The sequence below is a fragment of the Neofelis nebulosa genome, chromosome 16 (assembly GCF_028018385.1).
Source record: "Neofelis nebulosa isolate mNeoNeb1 chromosome 16, mNeoNeb1.pri, whole genome shotgun sequence".
Lineage (NCBI taxonomy): Eukaryota > Metazoa > Chordata > Mammalia > Carnivora > Felidae > Neofelis > Neofelis nebulosa.
Window position 1 is genome coordinate 56842023 of NC_080797.1, and position 23617 is coordinate 56865639.

The following is a 23617-nucleotide window of genomic DNA, read 5'->3' on the forward strand; positions in this document are numbered from 1 at the left end:
ACAGATGGGTAAACTAAGGCCCAGAGGAGCGAAGGGGCCTCACGAGACTCCAGGTAGCTGGAGCTGCATGTCGGGCTGGGGATCTGGCCTCTGACCCCGTGCTTGCCTAAAGTGCTGCTGCTCCCACCCCTCTTGTGGGTGAGGCCAGGTCCAGACGCTCCCAGGGACCAGCTTCCAGGCAGCACTATCGCCCTTTCCAGAAGATGGCCGTTCTCTCCTTGGCCGGGAGGCCAAGCAGAGGCAGCTGGCTTTGCTTTGGAGACACTGATTTTTGTCCTTGCCTCTCTTTTCTTGTGGAAGGTGGAACCTGAGAGAGTGGGGAAGTGATTTCCAAACTGTGTTCCTTGGAGCCTCTCAGGGACCATGGCAGCGGGGCTCCTCTGGGCCCCAGGAGCACAGACTGAGCGCCTTCAGGAAATTGTTAAGTCCAAATGGCCTGGGGAGAGGAGCGCTGGACTGGGCTTTGAATGCCTGGCTCAGATCTTTCTATTCCGCTAACCTGGAGTCATCTCCTCCCTGGAGGACCTCTAATTGCTCATCTGTGGGACAGGGATTAACCTGCCTGACTTACCTTATGGGGCCCCTGCAGGGGTGACAGCCGCAGAGGCCCTTGGGCAGTGCAATGGGAGGGGTCACAAGGTTCAGGAATGTCCCTGAGCCTGGGGCTTTGGGATGGGGATGGGAGAATGGCCACGGAGGCCAGGGCACTGCCTCCTCCTTCCCTTCCCGCTCCCTCCTCCCTTGGAAGCCCCAGAGGGACCGCAGCCATTACAGAGAAGGGACTTCAAGTCGACAAAGACAAATTGGCTTAATTGACCCAAATTAGCAGCAGGGAGGGCCCGGATGGCCCAGCTGCTGGTACATTTAATCACTGTCACCCTGTGTGGTCAGGGATAGCCCCCTCCCCCAAGGCCATCAGGGTCACCTCTCCTGTGAATGGCCGCCTCTCTGGAGTCCTCTGTCAGCAGGAAGTAGGGTTGGGACTTTGGGGACAAAGACAGCCTTGGGCCAGAGGTCGGAGCACCCTGCCGGGCTGAGCCTGGCTGTAGGAAAGACAGCCTGGTCCCAGATATAAGGCAGCCTAGAGAGCTGGGGGGCTCTCCCAAGCCCCTCATTCTGAGTTTAATGGCTGCCCCTTGGAGTGACAGCGATGCCCTGGGGACCAATGGCCAGTAGGCTGACTGTCATTCCTCCTTGGAGATGCTACCTGATTCTTGCACTTTAGAGGCTCCGGGAAGGGACACTGTTGGCCAGGCCTCTGGACCAGGCTCTGCTTCTCTCTTCTTTCCACCATATTCCTTAACGACGCTGGGGTGATGGTCAAGTTGGGGTCTCCTACAAACCCTAGAAGGTTGTGAGCCAGAGCCCTCCTTGGTCTTTGGTGACACTCTTCCCAGGACTCTGGTCAGCTGTCACTGCCCAAATCCTGTGTCATGAGAAGGCAGTAAGGAGACTCTTCCCCACTCCAAACTTTCCTGGGTTCTGCCTGCTCCCTGGTGGGGACTGTCCCTTCTCTCTTCCCACAGCAAACACTGTTAGAGACCCACAGTGAGCTGGACCTGGGCTAAAGCTCCAGGTCAGGGGGTCCCGTGACCTCATGGCCTCCCCTTCACAGCTCCCCATCTCCAGCCATTTTTTCTACTTGGAATCTTTGATCTGTCTTTGTACCCCGCCCCCCCCCCCCCGCCCCGGTGGAGGAGGCCGTGTGCAAAGGACCCTGACATCTGTGTCCTTCACAGCCACATCCTGGGCCCCAGCTCAGCGCTGGCCACTCTAACCCCTGCCCGTCTGCCTGTCCTGGATGCCTCAGCCCTTCTCTGACCTTCTCCTCAACCACCACTCAGGCCCTCCTCCCTCTGACCACATTCCTCTCTGCCATCTCCATAAATGCCCACTGAGTTCAATCCGGGTACCCATATCACATCTCACTGTGGGCTCCAAGGTGGGTGAGGTCCATGCTGGGCTGACTGGGAGCAGAATATTCTCTCTCCCTCACACACACACACACACACACACATCCCAGCTTCTACATGGCTGCTCATCAAAAGTTTGCTGGAAATTGGGTATTAGAAACACATTTCAATGCCTTCTTCCACAGAGCCAGTATCATTGACAGCAGTTACATTCCCAGGCTAGCCCACCCAACAGATTTTGCCTATAAAGTGTTTATTAAATATTAAATATTTTTAAAATTTTATTTGAGAGAGAGACAGAGAGCGAGTGAGCATGAGCAAGCATGGGGGACGGGCAGAGACAGAGAGGGAGAGAGAAAGAATCTCAAGCAGGCTCCATGCTGTCAGCACAGAGCCCGATGGGGGCTCAAACTCACGAACTGTGAGATCATGACCCGAGCCGAAATCAAGAGTCGGAAGCTTAGCCGACTGAGCCACTCAAGCGCCTCTCAATAAATATTTATTGGGTACCTACTATGTGTGTAATGAAACTGAACAGCAGTTCTAAGAGTGTCATCTTGAGTTCTGGGTCCTGAAACAGGATCACGCGAGAGAGAGAAAGAGAAGAGAGAAAACCAGAGAAAGTTTCTCTTCAAATCACTTAAAAATAGACAGGCCCATCCTTAACACCTTTTCTAGCCTCCTCCTCTTCCCCAGGGACCCCAGCGCCTCTGGCCCCCAGGCCCTCCAAGTGTCCCCTCCCCAGAGGACCCCAGCATGGGGACATTCCCACCGGGATCATCCAGGTTCTAGGAAGCTTTGTAAGATGCAGGTTCCCAGACCCCTCCCCAGCCACGCCAGGCGGGCGGGTCTGGGTGGGTCCTGGAAGGGGACAGTTGTCTCACTCCTCCCCGACCCCTTTTGCCCCAGTAGCGAGTCTGAAGAATCACCTGGGAGCCCATGCCACACCCCAAGCTGGTGGCCTCAGAATCACTAGGGTTGGGACCCTAGACACCAGGAGTTATCTACAAACTCCTGAATGTGCAGCCAAGATTCAGAACTGCTAACTGAGTTGTTCTATTTTTTTCCCTGCCCCTGAATCCACAGACACTGTCATCACACCTGCTCCTCACCCCTCCTCACCCCCATTCTTCTGGGGACCTTCGTCCCTGCCTCGACGGTGACACTTCCAAGCACCTGCATTCGGACCAAGCAAGTGTCTGTGAGACCTGGGGCGAGGAGTCCACATCCTGGGTCAATCAAGTTTGGCAGCCAAATGTGACACCAGAGGGTGGAGGCCAGAGGCTGTGCTTGGGCAGCAGGGGCTGGACGGGATCCCTTGCATCTCTCCCAGCTTTGGGGGGCGTGGTCCGGAGTTCTGTGAGTCACCACTTCCCCAGCCCCTGGAAAGCCTGCACTGCTGGGCCAGGGCTGGGTCCCTGCCTGGGTCCCACAGGGTCAGGCTGAGCATAGGCTCACGTCCCCAAGTTGGTGGAAGGTGATTTCACATTTGTAACAGTTATTCACTTAATTGGGTTCCAATTAAATCGGAGAGGAAGCGGAGGGCTGTGTCTGTTTATTCTCCCCCTTTCAACTTCTGTGCATCACTGGGAGTGCAGGGAGGGTGACAAATGGGATTCATCCCATCTAGAACAATCTACCTCCTGTCAGGGATGGACAGGGCTGTCCTGGGGCCGGTCCCACCTGCCACCTTCTGAGTAGCTCTCATGCCAGCACTTCTAACCGGAGGCTGGACCCATTCAGGGACCCTAGGGGGTGCTGGGGGTCCAGGCAAAAGCCAAAGTCTTCTCATGGGCTTCACCCCACAGGGGAACTGAGTGTGGCCCCAGGTAACTGGGGCCAGAGAGGTGGAAGGACTGCCCCTAATCAGGCAGCTCTAGCCAGACCCCCCCAAAGGCAGAGTGGATGGGGCCTCAGGGATGGATTAAGTAGACCCAGAGCTTGCCAGCTGGGCTCCCTCGGGTGTCTCCAGGGCTGCTCTGGGGTGGCAGGGGAGGGTGGGGCAGATGAGCCCTCAGTGGGGGACACCTCTCTTCTCCATTTAAAGAGTAGCTCTGCTTTGACTGCATCCTATAGTAATCGTATCATATGTAATATATAGTATATGATACATTATAGATTATGTATATCCCTGGCAATATATATTACATATTATATTATGGATTATGTATTTCCCTGGTCAGAAAAAAAAAATTACTGATGGAGTCCAATTCTGTCATCTCTTAGAAAGGGAAACTGATGCCGGAAGGGAGAAGAGACTTGTTTAAGTCCATGCCACCATTTTAGGACTTAGGTTGCTAGGATCAAGGTCTCCTGGCCCTGATCTCAGCCCCTTGTGGCCAGGAGATGGTGGGGGTGGGGGGCTTGGGGAGAGTTTATGGAAGGAAGCGGGGGGCAGGCCAGGGTCTCCTTGGAAGTAACTCCCTCCCACCCCTGGCCTCTGCTCCCCAAGAGGGGCCCCTCTCTGGTCCACCTTGGCCAAGAGGTCATCACGGTGGCTAAGTGGTGAGGCTGGGCTCATGTCCATGAGGGATGCCGTCCCGGCTGGCCCTCTGGCTAGATACCCTATCCCCAGGAGAAGTAGGCCTATGTCTGAGGGCCCTGCTTATAGGAGCACCATAAAGGAGTCAACTCTGCAGAAGGACACCTGCCCAGTCAGTGTCTGGCACAAAGGAGGTATTTAGGAAAGCTTCGTAGAATGAATGAATGAATGTGTGCATGCTTGACTGAGTCATAGAAATGGAGCCCAGTCTAGGAATCAGGGCCCAAGCTTCTAACATGGGTGAAGGAAATGAGGCTGTACAGGGCAGCTGGTTGCAGAACAAGGAGAGTTAGTCCTGCCCAGAGAGAACCCCCTGCCTGACCGGGCAGGTGCAGTCTCTCCTGGGAAAGCCTCATGTCTAATGGGGGAGGAGCCCCAGACTGAGAAGGGAGGCACAGCCCTACCTTTGGCGGGTCCACAGGCTGGAGGGGTGGGGGAGGGGGAAGGGAGAATGTCAGTGTCCCAGAGATCTTCCTGTCTGATGGGGGATGCTCCTGCCTGAGGGAGGAGGCAAGGTGGGGTCTCAGAGGCAGTGCCGCCCCTTCCTGGGTTAAGGAGCAGAGGACCCTGTGCGTGGGTGCTGGGCCTGAAGGACCTGGGAGCTGCGGCCAGACAGGAGAGCCATCCACATTCTGGTCAGGCAGCCACTCGCTGAGTTATTATTATTTCTTTTTTTTTTTTTTTTTTTTTGAGCTACTTAGAGCAATTTACAGAAATCATTTAGGGGCCGTTTAGGGAGAAGAGAAAAGATGAAGACTTTTAAAGGCAGGGCCCAGGGATGGTTTTATGCAGATCAGCTTTGCAGGGTTGCCAAGAAGGAGAATCTGGATTCTGAGGGGTGTGGGGAGGGGGAGGGGGCCTGCAGGGTCCCGCTCTGACAAATCTCTCAAGGCTGGGGTAGCAGCAGCCAGGGACCCAGGAAATGGATGGATGGGGAGTATATGGTGGGCGAAGAGATGTGACACATGAGGAGGGGAGCCGGCACCAGTGGATGTATGCCTTGGTTTCCCCTTTTGTAACTGGGGCACCTGCATGGGTGAGTTGATGGCTCTGGGACCAAGCTGAACGGGTGTGACTCTTCCTCTGATATTGGGGCAAGAGGAGGAGCCTTGGGCCTGGACCAACAGACTCAGGAGATAGGGCCCAGGGGGAGCAGACGACAGTTCTCAAGAGGCAAAGGCAGCCTTCCCCTTCTATGACCTGGACCAGTCACTTCCCTTCTCTGAGCCTCAGTTTCCTCGTCCATACAATGGGGATCAGGATTGCCAATTTCACAAGCTGGGCTTACCTGTGATGAGGTGATAAAGTGTGTGGTAGCCACTTTTGAACTGCCCAGGGTACCACACTCTTGGTCTCGGTAGGAAACGGTGGCGAACTTGAGGGATGAGAACCTGATCTTCAAACACTCCCTCCTCCTGCCCAGCCCCCCAGACAGGGGAAACTGCTCTCCCGAACAAGGACCTAAGTGACCTTGGCTGGGCTGGGATCAGAGGCCTGAATTGGATGTCTGGAGAATGCAGGTCACGTATGTGTGCATCCATGTGCGGGCGTGCGATTCGGCGGCGAGAGAAGTGGGGGCGGGGAGCGAGCGGAGGGAAAATCAGAAAACCGGTTGCACATTTAGCAAAGCCTTCCCCACAGTTCGCATTTCATGCTGTTTGTGATGTGATTATTGCAGATGGAATCTGGTTACTCGGTGTAAACACCATGCCCGCTGAGACCTACCCCCCAGATACAGCCGTGGGGGAAGCCGGAGATGGCGGGGTTACCCTGATCTGCGATTGACCAACCGGCTTCCTCCAGTGATTGCTGGCCACGCCCTCGCCTCTAATGCCCTCATGCAAAACCTCTGAAGACACCCTGGCAAGCCCACTGGGCTGGGCATCAGGGACCTGGGTCTTAGGTGTGGCTTTGCTATCACAGACCGCTGTGTGAGCTGGGCCAAGATCTGTCCCTTTCTGGACCTTAGTGTCCCTATCTTTCAAATATGGATGGGAGGCATGAGAGGGGCACTTAGCTCCCATATAGTTTCCCTGACCCAAGCTTCTCTGACCTTAAGTATCTCACCCCACTGAGCGGCCCTTCTGTGCCACGGTGCAGGTAGGACATCAGAGGACACCTGCTTTCCGTGTATTCAACACGCACTGACAGAGTGCCAGCTGCAGGCAGGGCGCCGTGTGCAGGGAGATTCACACTGTCTGCCTTCCCTCTGGCCAGTACATCAATAGCCAGGGTAATAATAGGTCTGGTCTCTCTGGTCTACACTCTGCATCCAGGCAGTGCTGGCTACTTTACGTACACGAGCCCATCGGACCCCATGATCTAAGAGGTGGGTGTTGTTCATAACGGGGTTCTCGAACCGCTCTGCTGTACTCTCTCGAGCATGCCACAGTCACTGGGCGGGCAAGACTCTGCACAGAATGGCTGCCCCAGTTGTTGTTACCGGAGCTCAAGTCACCAGTTCACAGAGCCTTTGAGAGTGGTTGTTGCAAAATGACGGGAAGCCACACCCTGCGCGTCTCCAAAGTCACCGGCGCCTCTACCGCCCTGGCACTGATTCTGCTGCACTGGAGGTTTCCGCCCTTGTCCCACATCAGCTGGCGAACACGTCTTCCCTGCGCATGACCACTGCTTGTCACAGTAGACGTGGAGTAGGTGCTCAAAAATGTGTGCAGAGTAAAACTGGAGCTACCATTTACTGAGCACTTACTACGAGCCAGGCACTGCTCTGAGCACATTACTGGCATTAAGGTGTTTATTCACCCCAACAACCCTATGGGACCAGTGCCCTTATTCTCCCATTTTATAGACGTGGAAACTGAGCCACAGTGCAGTGAAGTAATTTTTGTAAGACCACCAAGTTAGGATGTGGCAGATGAGTGTGGGAAGGAAGGAAGGAAGGGAAGGAAGGAAGGGAGGGAGGGAGGAAGGAAGGAGGAAGGAAGGAAGGAAGGAGGAAGGAAGGAAGGAAGGAAGGAAGGAAGGAGGAAGAAAGGAAGGAGGAAGGAAGGAAGGAAGGAGGAAGGAAGGAAGGGAGGAAGGAAGGAGGAAGAAAGGAAGGAGGAAGGAAGGAAGGAAAGAGGAAGGAAGGAAGGGAGGAAGGAAGGAGGAAGGAAGGAAGGAGGAAGGAAGGAAGGAAGGAGGAAGGAAGGAGGAAGAAAGGAAGGAGGAAGGAAGGAAGGAAAGAGGAAGGAAGGAAGGGAGGAAGGAAGGAGGAAGGAAGGAGGAAGGAAGGAAGGAAGGAGGAAGGAAGGAAGGAAGGAAGAAGGAAGGAAGGAAGGAGGAAGGAAGGAAGGAAGGAGGAAGGAGGGTAGAGAGGAAGTAAGGAAGGAAAGAAAGAAGGAAGGGAGGGAGGAGGGAGGGAGAAAGGAGGGAGGAAGGAAGGAAAGCAGGCAGGAAGGGGGGGAGGGAGGCAGGGAGGAAGAAATTACTTCCCTCTGGTCTCTGTCACCCATTTAACTCCTAGATCTCTCTTCCCAGTGGGTCCCTGGGGAGAAAGGTGAGAGGAGAGAAAGAAGCAAGCTTTTAATTCTTTCCTTCCACAAATTTGTACTGAGTGTCTGTCCTGTGCGGCCCCGAGCCAGGTGCTGGGAATATAGCAGGGAACAAAAGAGATGTGGCTCCTGTTCTCAGGAGCTTCCATTCCAAGGGCGTGTCAGTCTATGAACAAGCAGACACGTAACTACATGACCTGTCGGTGAAGGGAAACAGTGGGGGGCAGATGGAGGTGTGGGCAGGGCCAGTTTGGATAGGGGATGGCCAGGGAGGGGCACTCCCGCAGCATGCACTTGAGTGGAGGCCTGAAGGGCGTGGGGGCATGAGTCATCCTTATCTGGGGGGAAAAGGCCAGATGGGGGACAGCAAGGGCCAAGTCCCTGAGGCTCTGTGCCTGGCGTGTATGAGGACAGCAGAGGACAGTGTGGTGGGGGCCAAGTGGCTGAGAAGGAAGATCCGGTCAGAGAGGTATTGTCGGGAAAAGTGACAGATCGTGCCAGCCTTGTCAGCCACAGTAAGGACTTTGGCCTTCACTCTCAGTGAGGTGGAGGGCTCTGAGCCGGAGAGGGACTTGGTGTGATGTGTGGTTTACAGGATCTCCCGGTAGAGCAGGAAGGGGAAGCTGCCGGGAGCTGCCGGGCCCTGCATGGATGGGTCTCCAGGTCCCCCACGAATCACCCCAGGGCTGGGGCGGAACTGAGTCGACTCCACATAGGCAGGGAATCTCCAAGGACTACAGAAAGGACAGTGGCCCACCTCATCAGTCCCAGGGGGCTGACTCCAGGGCTCCCCAAGGAACCTCCCAGGGGAGAACTTGGTAAGGTCCTTGGGGAGCATCTATCCCTGCACCGTCCAGAGTGGTGGCTACTCTCTAGGCTTTGCTACTGAGCCACTGAAACGCAGCTGGCTGGGATCGCGATGTGTAAGAGTTAGACACAGGGGCTTTCGAAGATTTAACACAAAATTAAAAAAAAAAACAAACAACACCCAACAATGTAAAATAATTCCTCACTAACTTTCGTGCTGATTACATGTTGAAATGACAACCTTTTGAATATATCGGTTAGAGTATGTTCAAATTCATTTCTCCTGTTTCTTTTCACTGTTTTCTCGCGTGATTACTAGGAAAACGTACCTTCCACATGTGGTATATTTCCATTGGGCAGCAATGATCCAATATAGCAGCCCTGATTTCAGGGACCCAGTATAGCAGCCCCGATTTCAGAGACAAGGAGAATGAACTCCAGTGGGAAGAAGGCTGTGTCTAAGGCCGGTGGTTGGCGGAGACAGCCCAGAGGCAGAGGAAGATTTGGTGGGAGGCTGGCAAGACCGGGGCTCTGAGGGGACTCCTAGGGGCTCAAGATGAATAAGAAATGGTTACCTCGACCTGTACTGAGTTCTGACTGTGCCGGCAGGGTGCATAACCTCGGTTACCCTGCCCTCAACGCCCCTACAGGACGGGTTTGCTTTTCTTTGTTTGCAGACGGGCAATCTGAACCGGAGGACTGGGAGGAGGCAGCTCTGGGACCAGGTTCTCCACGTGCTTTGGGCTGCAGGACGCACCAGAGCACGTGTTTTGGGAACCTCCCTGGCTCCGAGTCTATAACCCCAGATCCCATTTCTGGCCACCTGCTGAGAATGCAATCAAATATCAGGAAGCCACGGCCTCACCGGCCCAGTGAGACCCAGGCAGTGCCACGGGGCCGGCTGCGGGACCCAGGAACGCCTCCCCTGGCCCCAGCCTGGAGAGGCACTGGGAATGGGGGCTTTCCTGGGAAGGGAAAGGAAGAGGAATGGAGGGAGGACGAGGGGCCGGCTGCTGACCACTCCTGTGTTTCAAACAGGCAGCATGTTGCTAGGAGGCATAAGGGTAAGAAAAATAAGACCCCAAACAAAACGAAATGAAAAAACTCAACCACCAGAAAACAGATCTCCGGGAAGTCTTTGGCACTGTCTTAACCATGCTTTCCAGCAGCGAGGCCTGGCTCCAGGCAAGAGAGGGAAGAAATAAACAGAACCTACCACATTTACTGGGCTGAGCCCTCCAGCAGGCTCACGGCTCCTGTTCCGGGCATGTCCACCCTTATACCCTTGCAGCAGCCCAGCTCAAGAGAGACGATGCCATTACTCCCATTCTGCAGAGGGGGAAGCCGAGGCTTCTGGGTCACCCGGCTGCACTGCGGCAAGGGCTGAGATGTCAACCTACATTTGCATGACTTGAAAACCCACCCCGATTCTCTGACCTGACAGGGCTTCGTCTGAGAGTTCCCTGGAGCCCAAAGCTGGCAGGGATCCCTGGGATCTGTCCCCTTGGCCCTGGCTGCTAGTGGAGGTGGGGAACAGGAGGGAGGCTGGGCTTTTGCTGAAAATACTGAGGACGATCTTGCCTCTCTCCTCCTACCCAGCCACTTTCTCCAGGACTCCTGACTACCCGCCTCCCACTCCCCCCCACCTCCCAGGGGTCATAAATGGCTGTGGGCCAAAGTGCCCTTTCCTCCCTGGGCCTTAGCTGCTAAAATAATCAAGACAGTTCCAAACACTGAGCCTTACGCTGCAGGCTCTGTACCTCACATTTGCCATCAGGTCTCACAGGTGGAAACCAAGGAGTAGAAAGAAGTCAGGCCACGGAAGAATGGCAGAGCCAGCACTCAGATCTGTTCTAAGGCTGGGCTCCTTGCCATATGGTGGTACCTCTTAGGACAACTAGGGTCACTTACCATCCTTCCCAAGAGCCCTCACCCACCAGCATTCTTCAGCACTGCTCCAATCTGCAGACTGCCCCAACCAACTCATTACTGAGAACCCCGCTTTGATCATGTCACTCCCTCACTCCAGAGCACTCAGTAGCTCCCTAGCACTCAATGGAACATAGAGTCAAAGCTCTGAGAGATCTCTAAAGATCATCCAGGTAAAGAATTACCAACCATATACCCTGCATTTAGTCTGCCTATCCTGCTACTCCTTCCCAGGCAGCTTGGTTCTCCCTCGCTGGACTGAATTGTAGGCCAGCAACTGTTTTTGCCCTGCGTTTCTGTCTTCCCTAGGGTATCAGACACAGAGTAGATGCTGACTGATTGGTCTTCAGGGGTGGCACTTCCTCCGTGAAGCCTCCCCTGACCTCTTGAATAGTTATGAGAGTTCTCCCTCCACAACCTACGACTTTATCCCTCCCGACAACCTACGACTGCATTTTATCACAGTCTGTGCAGACATGGTTCATTTGCTCAGGGCACCCCTTTAGAAGCCCCCCTTGGGACAGGCACCGTATTTTCTTCATTTTTACATTTAACAAGGTGCCGGGCATGTGCTAGTATGGTAACAACAATGACATTGACAACCTTCACTTTTGGCACTTGGTATATGGGCGGGCACTATTTTTTTTTAAAATGTTTAATTATTTATTTTGAGAGAGAGAGCATTTGTGTGCGAGCAGGCGAGGGGAGAGGGAGAGAGGGAGGGAGAGAACCCCAAACAGGCTTCGTGCTGTCAGCGCAGAGCCCAACGTAGGCCTCAATCTCACAAACCGTGAGATCATGACCTGAGCCAAAATCAAGAGTCGGATGCTTAATTGACTGAGCCACCCAGGTGCCCCAAAGGCACTATTTTTTTTATGTTTATTTATTTTTGAGAGAGAGAGAGAGAGAGAGAGAGAGAGAGAGAGAGAGTGTGAGTGGGGGAGGGGCAGAAAGAGAGACAGAGAGGGAGATACAGAATCTGAAGCAGGCCCCAGGCTCTGAGCTGTCAGCACAGAACCCGACTCGGGGCTCGAACTCATGAACCGTGAGATCATGACCTGAGCTGAAGTCAGACGCTGAACCCACTGAGCCACCCAGGAGCCCCCAAGTCACTATTCTTAACATCTGACATGAAACAATGACTCATTTATCGAGCCATAACAACCCTACAAGTTGGGTACTTTTATAATCATTTGCAGACGAGGAAACCGAGGCACGAAGTGGTTCAGTGGCTTTGCCTGAAGTCACACAGGAAGTGACGATGCCGGGCAGGTTGGTTTTAGAGTCAAGCACAGGGAAAAAGTGAAGGTAGGGGAGGAGAGCTGTGGGCATCAGGGCTGAAACAAAACGGACCAAAGTCTACTCCTGGCTCCCCGGGGACAATTCCTGGTGCCCAGCACAGGGAGTGGCACAAGGTAGGTACTCAGTTAACAGAAGTGATGAGCGAGGCAGTTAGATAATTCAACAGCTCCTCTGACACAGGCTTGTGGTCAGTGGGGGCCTCGCTGGAGGAGGGCTGCAGGCCTCTGCCCTATGCCAGTCCCCCCTCCCCCGCATCTCACTCCACTACCTCCCCGGCTCCTGCCTCCTCCCTCCAGCATTTCAGACCTCTCATGCATGGGGCAGGCGGCTGGCAGTGTTCCTCCTGCCGAGAACAGCCACAGAAAATTGAGATCATTTCTCTGCTGTGTTGGCAGCTGAGAAAATGGTAATTTTTCCTATTTTCAATCCAAGAGTTCTTTCCTATTGGACAAAGGCCTCCTACCACTTCTCTCTCCCCAGGAGGGGCAGGGCCCAGGAGAGTGCGGTCCCCCAACACCCACCCTGGGGGCAGGTCGCCTCCCTGCCTAAGGGGCGTGGGCTGCAGAGGTCATGTGGGTGGCAGGGGGCTGGTGGTGGAAGGAGGGGCCACCAACCCAGCTCTTGCGGACATAAAACAGGGACAGAGAGAGAGAGGTCAAAGCAACAGGTAATCTGGAGTCACTGCAGGGTGTTCAGGGATCCAGGGAAATTGGGTTTTGCTTTCCTGGAACACAGAACCGGCACACATCCTGGCTGTCTTCCTTCCCAAATCAGAGTGGTCTAGAAGATCGCTGTCCAAGCAAGTGCCTATAATCTGCCTGACCCCTGGAGTGGGTTTTTTTTTTTTTTTTTTTTTTTGGTAAGGGATGATAATTAGTTAAAAAAAAATCAAAATCTGTGACATAAACTGCAGCTAACTTAGCATCCCAAATGCCCCAGCTGAGATGAAGATACTGGCATCTGGCATCCATCACGGAAGCGATGGTGGGGGCCTGGCAAGAAGAGGCCGTGGAAGCATCCAGGGCTGCAGTTCCAGAGGTCCAAGCCCATCAGAGGAGGGCCGGACAGCCACACGGCTCCTCGGCCGGGCGGGTCTGGAAATCAGCTTTGCCAATGCTTGGATCGTCTCTGCTGCAGCCTGCCCCCTCCGCACCCTGGGCCTGCCCCCGATGGGGTGGCTGTGGGGCAGCCAGAAAGGCAGCCACAGCCGGGATTGTGAGGGTCAATGGGCCAAAGGGAGCAGACAGAGGTCCCTCCCTGCGGCACTGACCCCACAGGTTCTGGGGCTCTGCAAGCCTGCAGCTCAGGTCACCCCTGCTCCAAACCCTGCTATGGCTCCCCATTTCCCTGAGCCTACAAGTCAATGTTCCTACAAGAGCCACTCGTCTGCCGCAGCTGTCCTCATCCCGCATTGTTGTCCAGCCCAGTCTCGCCTCCTTGCTGAATCTGAATGGTCAAGCCCACTCCTGCCCTAGGGCCTGCCCTCTGTAATATTCCCCTACTTGCTTTGTTCGCTTCCTACCTCCTTCAAGTGTGCTTAATGACACTTTATCAAGTGAGCATTCATTTTATACTGCACAACCCCTCCCAAAACACACACACACACACACACACACACTCCCAATTCCCCATACCCTACCTTTTTTATTTTCCTTATAGCCCCTTTTGCCTTCTAACATACAATTCACTTATTTAATACAGTATATTTATTACTTGCTGTCTGCGTGCCTTACCACCTTCCACAAGAACACAGCCTCCATGAGTGCAGGGATTTTTGTTAAATTCACGGATTAAGACAAGTACCTTGAACGGCGCCTGGCCCACAGTAAGCACCGACTGAATACTCACGGAGTGACGGGGAAGGTGTCTATGTACACAAGTATGCACACTAGGGTATGTTCACAGACTCATCTGACAAATCAACAAACGCCTATTTTGTCCCAGACCTCCCAGCAGACCACGGGAATACAGCGGCCGGGAAGAGGCCACCCACTTTCCAGGTCCACTCATGCTTATGGCCAGCCGGGAGGCCACACAGCACAGTTACACTAACACGGCAAATCGGCAAGGAGCTGCAGAAGGCAGTGGGTCTTTGCCCACCTGAGAATCAGGGTGGGCTTCCAAGAGGAAGTGTGGTTAGACTCTGGCCTGAAGGCTGAGCAGGAGATGGCTATGGAAGGGTGTTTTGGTCAGAGGGAACAGCATGTCCAGAGGCTCTGGCACGGAAAAGAACATTCATTCAAGGGACTGAAAGAGGTCTAGAGAGTAAGGGGAGAGGAGCTCGAGATGAGGGAGCCCACGTGTCTGTCTGTCCATGTCCGTGCTTATTCCCTGTGAGAGACAGGTACAGCAAAGAAGACTTCCCTGTTCAGGGTTAGAAAGTAGAGCTGGTGTGGTGAGGATTCTGTGGAGGCTCAGTTTTGCCATCTGTAAAATGGGGATCGCAAGCGCTGCCTTTGCCCTGCCGCTGCTGTGGAACTCAGATGAGCTTGTGGATCTGAACCCCAAAGGACTGCCTGATCTCTCAAGCATGTCTGGGTGTGCCCATGACCATGTGGGTGCACATGTGAGCGTGAGCCTGTGCTGCGAGCTCCCTGTGACACCGTTCTCCTGCCGTGACAAGTCTGCTGCATTGTCTGTATCAATCCACCCAAAACACACTCGCTTCTGGCCCAGAGCCATGCTCTCCAACAGCCCTGGGGGCGGCGGGGAGAGGAGGAGGAGGTCTGCAAGGTGGGGCCCCGCGCTTCTGGGCGAAGGTGATCATCTTGTCTCTCTCCGTCAGACCCTCACCATGCAAGGGGACAAAGGCCATCTCTGAGGGCTTGGGCTGTGCCTCCTTCATCGGACTGGGGTTTCTCTGGCACGAGACCGTGACGCCCCTTGTCATACTGGGCACTCCCGGGAGGTAGAAACATTTTCCCTCTTCTCCTTTTGTCCCTCAGAAAAGCAGGGAGGTTGTCACTCAGTGCGACTGTGACTCATTCTGTTTAAGGATTGGCTACCTCTGGGACTGGGTGCCTGGGCAAGGGTTCAGGGTTCAGGGTGTCCCGGCTGCCAGGGGACTGCTCTCTAGGGTCTGATGCCATTCAGACCTGGCTTCTTGGAGAAAGATGCCTGTGAAAAGCTCAACTATTTTGAGTGTTGTCCTGTTTACCCAGCTGACCCTAGGCATATCACTCCCCAGCTCTGAGGGCCCTGAGGTAGGGGCCTAGGAAATGGAGACAGGCTGCTAAACTCTGCCAGTAAGCATGTGCCCTGCCCCCTGCCTCCCGTGTGGGCAGAACAGGAAAAGTCACTCAAGAGAAGAGAGTAACGGGTTGCCTATCCTCACAGGCCAAGAAGGTGTGGGCGAGAATGTAGCAAGAGAGTGCAGGAAGGATTCAAGTTTGATACAAAGCAGAACTTTCCAGGGGGTCCTGGGGGCCTCAGTCGGTTTGGGCGGCCGACTTCAGCTCAGGTCATGATCTTGCCACTCGGAGTTCAAGCCCCACGTCGTCCGGCTCTGTGCTGACAGCCCGGAGCCTGGAGCCTGTGCCTCCCTCTCTCTCTCTGCCCCTCCCTGGCTTGCGCTCTCTCTCTCTCTCTCTCAAAAATAAATACAACATTAAAAGAAAAAAAAGCAAAACTTTCCAAAGGCAGAAAATTTAGGCCAAAAAGGATTTTCTTCAATTACCTTTTCCACCTTTTTCCGGCACCGAATTATTCATTCTTGCATTCATTCTCTGCTGCAACAAGCGTTGAGTAATCCAGGCAATTGCTTCCAACGTCCCATACATACTGCTGGGTTGTCTCCAGAGCCTGGGGTGGAGGTGTGTGCATGGGGGGGCTGGGGGAGGCGGGACTGAAAGGGGCAAACAGGACAGAAGAAAGGAGAAGGGGATTCTGGCCTCTCTGCATGTGTCCCCAGAGAGGCTTGTGCCCTGTTATTGCACTGGCCTCCCAGAGACCAGTGTCCCATCCTTGGGGACAGCTGGAGGGCAGCAGAGCTGACTGAATTGATGGTAAGGAGGCCCCCTTTCCACGTAAAAAGAGTAGGAAAATAGAAAAAGAAATTCATTTTCTTAAAAAAAAAAACCCACCACACCTGGCTCATTAATCTCTTATTAAAATTCTGTGTTGAGTACTGCAAGGAAGAAGTAAGGAGAACTCTGGGGAGGGAATGGAGAGAGGGAAGCCGATCCCCTTGTTAGCATCTAATGTGGGCATCTGTGCAGCGAGGCACCGCACAGAGCAGAGACACGTTAAGGGACAAAACAGCAGGCTTGTCCATCACAACAAGAGACGTGGACGGGGGCGTGGGGGACACCGTCCCTTCATTGACAGAGAAGGAAAAAACTCAGAGAGGGAGATGGCTTCACTGCGGTTGCACAGCAAGCGGATGACAAATTCAGGATCTGAACCCCCGCCTCCCTTCTCCTAGGGAATTCTGATTTCAAACTACCTTGAATTTCAGAATTTGGGCCTTTTTCTCATCTCTTCAACTGGACGCATGAAAGAGAGCTGAAGATCATGTCCGGAACCCCTCCACGTTCCCTGTTGTGCCCGGCGAAGCCTGTGAATGCCACTGGTGATTGGCTGTCTCGACTGGCTGGGACTCGAGGCTGGCTTGAGGCCAGAAACGCGTCTTCGGACAAAGCCGGGAGATGGGGTTGGGGGGGCAGCAACAGAGACGGTGGGATCCCTGCCAAGTGGCCTGGAGCAGACGGCCACTCCAGGAACTCCCTTTGGGCTCTGGTGCTAGTTCTGATTCCAGAACAAACTGGCAGGGTGACCTTGGCCAATCCCCGTCCCTCTCTGAGTGTCCGTTTCCTCATCTGTGTGAGGGCTGCAGCGGTGGCTGTGTGGTCCTTTTCAGTCACAGGTTTGGGGATGGACATCACCATGTGTAGGGCAGCAAGGTGAGCCCTCCCCTCGCCTCCACCCGCCCCCCTGCCCTAGGAGGGTGGCAGGGGTTGGAGTTAGTGCCTCTAAGGGTCTCAGTTTCTGCAGCCTCATTGAGCACTCACTGCCAATCTCAGGCCTGGGGTCCATCAGTTCCAGCCAGGCTGCCCCAAGCCCTCCCCTCATGTTCCAACGTGGCCTTGCCTCCTACAGCCAAGCACTGAGTTATCCTCAGGATTCTAATAAAGCTCATTTTCTGCCGCCAAGTTTATAACACATCCCCACCTACTGGTCTTAAACATAACAAGGCTGTGTTGTGGTGTAGGGCTCCATGTGGCCAGGACCAAGATGGGGGTGTGCGTTGGGGGGTGGGGGGAACACCATTCCTCACTCCAGGGGTCAGTGCTGACCCTCTTCTACGGTGTCCCTCATGCATCTCCAAAGGGTCATCGGTGGGGTGGGGAGAGCGTGGCCCCAACCTACCAGGGAGGCTCGAGGTTGCCAGGCTGGGGACCAAAAGGTGAGGACGCACGCATCTGAGGTTGTGCAGTCAGATTGCCGTGGGACGCTACGTTCGTATCCTATGGAGTGCTGTTATAACATGTCACTCCAGAGACGTGTACCCTATATGTGCCCCTCAAGAGGGTGTGGGCACGGCCCTGCCCCATTCCTTTGCTCTCTTCCTGGTGTCTCTGCCTACCTCCTCCTTGTCCTGGCTTCTGCATGCCCCCCCTCCGTCTTCCACCGCCAAAGCTCCCTTTTCTTTTCTTTTTCTTTCTTTCTTTCTTTTTTTTTTTTAAGCTTTATTTATTTATTTTGAGAGAGAGAGAAAGCAAAAGTTGGGGAGGAGCAGAGAGAGAGAGAGAGAGAGGGAGAGAGAGAGAATCCCAAGCAGGCTCTATACTGTCAGGGATGAGCCAGACGTGGGGCTTGAACTCACGAACCGTGAGATCACGGCCTGAACTGAAGTCGGACGCTTAACCGACTGAGCCACCCAGGCGCCCCCAGAGCTCCCTTTTCAATTGTGACTTGGAGGGCCCCTCAAGACGGGGCTGTCTTCCCACCCCATCCCTTTCTTCTGAGCACCTACCATGTGTCAAGCCCTGGAGAGTGGGGCAAAAATGAAGAACACATAGCTTCTGTGCTAAATGCAAGGACGTGGGGACCAGGAGGGGTGCACATGCACAAACAGGCTCACGCACACCCTTCACACACCCACACTCCGGCGCACGAGGAGTGCTGGAAAGGCCTCACAAAAAGCCAAGGCTGCACTAGAAAAAGCCATTGTTTCTGTCACAGGGAGGGGGCTGCTGGTGGGAAGCCAAGGGGTAACAGAGGCAGACTCCCTGGACGAGATGAGGTTTGACTTGGGTTCTGATGGCGAGGTAAGGATTTCTGGAGGCTGGTATTCCAGAGGGAGGGGCTGGTGGGCGCACAAGCGGAGAGGCAGGAAGTGCCACCGAGGAGAAGACGCAGACCTAGACAAGATCGTGTAGGGCCTCTGATCTCAGGAGGGAGGGGGGGCCAAAGAGTGTATCCTTGATCCTACAGGCAGCGGGGAGCCAGTGCAGGTTACTGAGTAGGAGGCTGACATTATCAGCTCTACAACACATTTAACCAGCACCCTGCCCCCCTAAACTCCCATTCAAACTAAAAATGGAGCAGAAAGCCTCCCCAAAGACCAGATGCAGGAAAGTGGCCTTCTCTGATAGTCTCTGGCAGAAGCCTTGAGGCTAAGGGCTGCTGCCCCACAGGCTGAGCTGGGCCCTAAAAACGTAGTGGGGTTCTGTCCACATGTGGTATCTGCCCAGCGGTTCTGGCAGAATGTGAGGGGGGCAGGGCCGCGAGGGACTGCTTGTGCAAGATGGGGAGCATGAGGGAGACAGCCCAAGGTCACCCTGCCGGATGGCGCCAGAGTCAGACAGAAACCTAGGCTATCTGGCTCCCAGTCTGGCTGTGTGGTCAGAAGCCTGTGGCCTCAGTGGCCTGCCGGGCACCGAAGACTACAAGTCCCTCCCCTATCTCAGCATCTTTGGAGAGCCCAGAAATCCCAACCGTTAGCTTGAAGTGAGACTAAATCCATGACCGCTTTTCTTGACAGAGGGACGGTCCGGGTGGGTGGGTGTCACACAGCCCCGAAGGAGGAAAGTCCAGGGAAGACGGGTTGTTTCTGAAGAGGGGAGGAACTTCTGCGATTCTGGCCTTATCCAGCTCTGGAGTGGGGAGTTCCCCAAGCTTTGAGCATCTCCTGGCACCCTTCCCTGAGGATGGGGAGATTGAGGCATGGCATGGGAACTCCGGGAAGGGGCTCAGAAAGGGAGCCAGGTAACCAGGAAGGGAAACCACTTGGTCAGTGGGGGAATCCCACCCCACCTCTGCAAATAGCTTCTTTCTGATTGCTGGTCAGCCAGGGGTCCTGTGCATACTAGCACTGGCTGTGTGGAGGGACAGAGGAGAATAAGCCCACTGTTCTGCCTCGACCACTCCAGGACTAACGGGGTGCAGAAAAGACAGGAACATCTCAGGAGGAAACGAAGCAGACTGCTACCCCTCAGGAAAAGCAGGGCCAGGACGCCAAGGCCCCACTGGGGCTGGGTCTCTGGAAGCAGGCAGGATTCTAACAGGTGAGGGAGGAGAAAGGATCTTTAATACCAGGCTGAGGGGTCAGGAAGCTAATAAGAGCGGCTGAGCTGCCCCCAGGTGGGGCCATGGCTGGGTTCTAGAAAGGAGACCCGACAATAAGACACAAGACTGCAGGAGGGGAGCAGAACCACACCTAGACCCAGGCCCCAGCTCGGTTTCCTCCTGTTAGGCGCCCACACTTCCTGCTCAGCAGGGCCGGGTCACAGGCACAGCCCCTGCACCTCCAGTGCCCAGACAGGCACAGCCCACCTCCCCACCCCCTCCCCACCCTCAGTCTTGCACACAGAGCCGAGATTTCTGGTTCTCAGCTGCATTCCCCCTGCCCCTAACCCCCTCCCGCTGCCCTGCCCATTTTTCTGATAAAGAACTGAGGTTGGCTGTGTCTGGTGAACTGAACTCAAACCGGCTCCCACCCAGAGTCAACCCCCCCCTCCCACCGGCAGAGAAGAGCCAATCTACCCTAGAGGAAGGTGGGCCTTATTCCCCACCCACTCCTAACCCCAGGCCCCCAGATTCCCGGAACCCATTCCTTTCCTTCTTCTTTCAACCTTGAGGACGCGCCTTGGTCAGGGTGAGAGAGGCAGCCGGTTAGAGGCCGGGGGCAAGCTCAAGAGGGGCTTGGGCCGGCCCCTCAGGACTGGGCAGATGTGGGCAAACGCTAAGCCCGACACATCGAGGGTCTTCCATCAACCCGGAGAGCCCCCTGCCCTCTCCATCCAAGCCGCCTCCAGCCTGTCCAGGCTCACCCCTCAGCGTGGGGCGACAAAGCCCTCCCCACCCCCACCCCCCGGTGGGGGAAATGTGTCCCAGGTCTGCTGGTTTCGTGTTGGGAGGGGGTAGGGGGCCTCTCTTCTCCATTCTCCTCCTCCGCCCCAGCTCTCTCCCTCCCCGCTCGGTCAGCGCCCCTAGCCTCCTGGAGCGCCTCCAGCTTGCGGAAGGCCCGCTGCAGCCTTCTCCCGTCGGCTCGGAGTTCCCACTCTGGGGAGGGGGGGGTGCTGTTCAGCGACCCTCTGTCCCCTACCCGTATCCCTGCTGTCCCACTGCCAAAGCGCGCCAACCCCGGCCCCTCCCTCTCCCACCCCCTTTACCGCGGAGCCCGGGGCGAGCCTAGGGAGCAGACGCAACAGATTGCAGAACGCGAGAGCGCGGAGCCCGTCCCCTCCGCGCGCCGCTCGCCGCCCCGGCCCGCGCCCGTGGCCCAGACCCCCGCCCTCCAGGCTCGGCTAAGCCGGCCATTTAGATGCAGCTCACAGGACGGCGGGCGGCGAGCGGCGAGCCGCCGCGGCTCCCGGGGCCCGGGTCAGTCCACTTCCCTTCCCGAGGACCGCCGCAGGAAGCCAGGCGGCCGGCGGCGCGGCCCCGCACCGGCCTGCGCGCCCGCGGCGGAGAAGACAGGATCCCCGCGGACCCAAACGGCCCCCAGCCCCGCAGGGTGCGGGGGTGAAAGTGGAAGGAGGGGCAGCCCGGATGCGATCTAGCGGATCCCTTGGATCCCCATAGATCTCCGTGGGCGGACACGCCCCCAGACTCTAGGGTTTGGACCCTTCTTTCTAACCAGGAAAGGATTGGAGTGCCTACCCCCCTCCCCCCCGCCCTTTTCGGGAGCCGGGCTCGGTCCCCAGGGCGGGGCTCGCAGCCGCCGCTCCCGCCAAAGGGCTAGGGGACTGAAGGTAACTCGAGCAGCAGCCCGAGATGCCGGGCTGGGAACCGCGGCTGCGAGTCCGGGGGGTGGGGGCTCGCCTTTCTCCAGTCTCCCCTGTGCCCCCTCCAGCGGCACCCGCCGCATCTTCACTTCCCAATCCGCGCCGCGACACTTACCGTGGGCGAGCAGCGCAGAGAGGCAGAGCAGGGCGGCGCCGCCGCGGCCCGACATCCTTGGGGCCATGGCCGAGGTGGGAGAGGGAAGGGGACGAGGGGGCAACAGTCCTCGACGACTTGGCCCCAGTCTGGGCTTGGTCACATCCAACTCAGGGTGGCCGTGGCGCCCGAATGTCTCTGCCGAAAGCTCTGGGGGGCCAGGGAGTGCAATTCGGGGACACTTTGAGGGGAGGGGGGCGTCCCAGGCGCCGCCGGCTACACCCTCGGAGCTGGTAGGGGCGCAGCTCCGGGCGGGAGGAGCCTCCACCTCCCCCGGCTGGTGCCCCCTGCAGGATCTGTGCGGCGAGGGGGGAGCCGCACGTGCGGTCCCGGAGCCCAGTGGCCACCGGCGTCTCGGGGACTGCCTAGAGCCAAGTGCTGGATCCCCCAGCCCCGAGGCCCAGCTCGAACCCGAACTCGCTCGAGGGTGCAGATTTCCGACGCAAGCCCCAGTTTCTTCGGTTTCGGTAGTAACCCCACATAGATAGCGCGGCTTCCTTCCTCCAAGCGCCCTGCAGCAGCCCCAGCATAGAAATTCCAGGTTAGGTGCAAATGAATGATTTCTTTCGCAAAGAAAGAGCAAATCCAGGCAACTTTAATCCATCTGGAGCAGGAAAAGTTTCCGTGCGGTGCTGAGACCGGCGACGCGGGTCGCCACCACCCTGGGCGACGCCGGGACAAAATGCCCGAGGCAGGCGGCCAGCAGCTCGTCCCCTCGCAGAGCTCGCTGCTCGGCTCCAGCGCGCTCTCTCCAGTCTCGACCAGGGCCCGGGCTCCACGCAGGCTGGCTCAGCGCCGCCTGCCCGGGCAGCGGCTCCGCGGCTGGGGCGAGGGTGGTGCGGCCGGAACGCGCTGCCCCATGGAGATGGGGCTCGGAGAAGCGGGGGAGCGGGACAGCCGGCTAATGCGCTCGACCCGCGCCCTCCCTGCCAGGGGTGCCGACTCCAGCCTCCCGGCGGGTAAGCCGTACTAGGATGGAGAAGGGCTCGGCCAGCCCGCCGCGGCCCCGAGCCGCTCCCCTCTCCTCCCAGGTCTCGCTGTCTCAGCAGAGGGGCACGCCGCTCCGCCTCGCTCGTCGCCTTCCCCGGGGGGACCTGCACAAACCTTGAACTTTTCGGGGGTTCAGAGTCTCCGATGTCTCCTTCTCCCCGCCGCCCCCGCCCTGCCCCCGGATACCGGCTCGCGCGCTGTCTCGGTGCAGCCGGGCATCGGCTGCCTCTCTCGGAGTCAGTTTGGGCGAGCGGAGCGCCACGCCAGCCCAGGCTGCGGGCGGCGAGACCCGGGCGCCACGCCAGGGGCCGAGGCACCGGGCGCCCGCGCAGCCCGCGGCCAGGGAGGCGGCAGCTGGAGCCTACGGGGCCGAGCCGAGAGGAGGTGCCGGCAGGGGGGCCGGCTCCCCATGGACGTGTGTGGGGGGAGAAGAATCAAGGAGCAAAAAGAGAGAGGAGGTGGGGGGAGCCACAGTTGCACGAAGCCACCGCCGCCGCCGCCGCTGCCTCCTCGGCGCTCGCGCCGGCTGCTCCGCCGTAAATGACTCGAGAGAGACACACACACTCGCGCCCGCCCGCCCTCCTCCCCCGTCCGGGATTCAGCGCCCACCCCGGCAGTAGCGGGCGCGGAGCCTGGCGCGCTCGCTCCCTTCCCCTCCCCTCCCAGATTCCCCGTGGTCACGTGGGCCCGGAGCGCGCGGCCCACGACTCGCGCGCCTCGGAGACACCCCCCCCCCCAACCCTGCTCCCCCCACCCCGGTCCACGTGTCCATTCCGCATTCCCAGCCTGGGGGCGCGCGCGGCTCCTTAATGAGACTCGGGCCGCGGCCGACCTCGCGATTCCGCTCGCCTCTCTTTTATGTTTTATTTTTTCCTCCCCATTGTAGGCTAGCGCTGGGGCCCGAGCGGGGCCGGCCGGCTGCGGTGGCTGCATTTCCCCCGGGTAGACGCCACCGCAACCACCGATGTCCCTTTTCAAAGGAAGCACGCTCCTCGCCGGGCGCCGGAGGTGCTTTCCAGCCGCTCTGCCAGAGGCGCGGGTAGGGGGCACTCTACCCCCACCCCCTGAGTCTCTGCGGGGCTCTCGGGGGGCACTGGGTGGGAATCGACCGAGCTGCCGCGCCCTGCCCCTCCGTCGCGCGGGAACTCGTCGGCTCAGCTTCGTTTGGGATGGATCTGGGGCGCAGCTGGGGAAAAACCCGTCCGCTGCTGGGGGTGGGGGGAGAGGAGGGGGACGTGCCTTTCTACAGGTTGTTT

The 23617-nt window shown here is 57.0% G+C and overlaps 1 protein-coding gene across 1 annotated transcript in view; it reads right to left on the reverse strand.

Annotated features, from left to right (window-relative positions):
• TMEM132E (transmembrane protein 132E) overlaps positions 1–22951 on the reverse strand; it is a 55970-nt gene extending 33019 nt beyond the window's left edge. The window contains exon 1 of the mRNA XM_058703218.1: positions 21333–22951. Within this exon, the coding sequence (XP_058559201.1) occupies positions 21333–21399 (67 nt within the window). The 5' untranslated portion in view covers positions 21400–22951. The remainder of the gene's footprint in view (positions 1–21332) is intronic.
• Between the last annotated feature and the right edge of the window lie 666 nt (positions 22952–23617).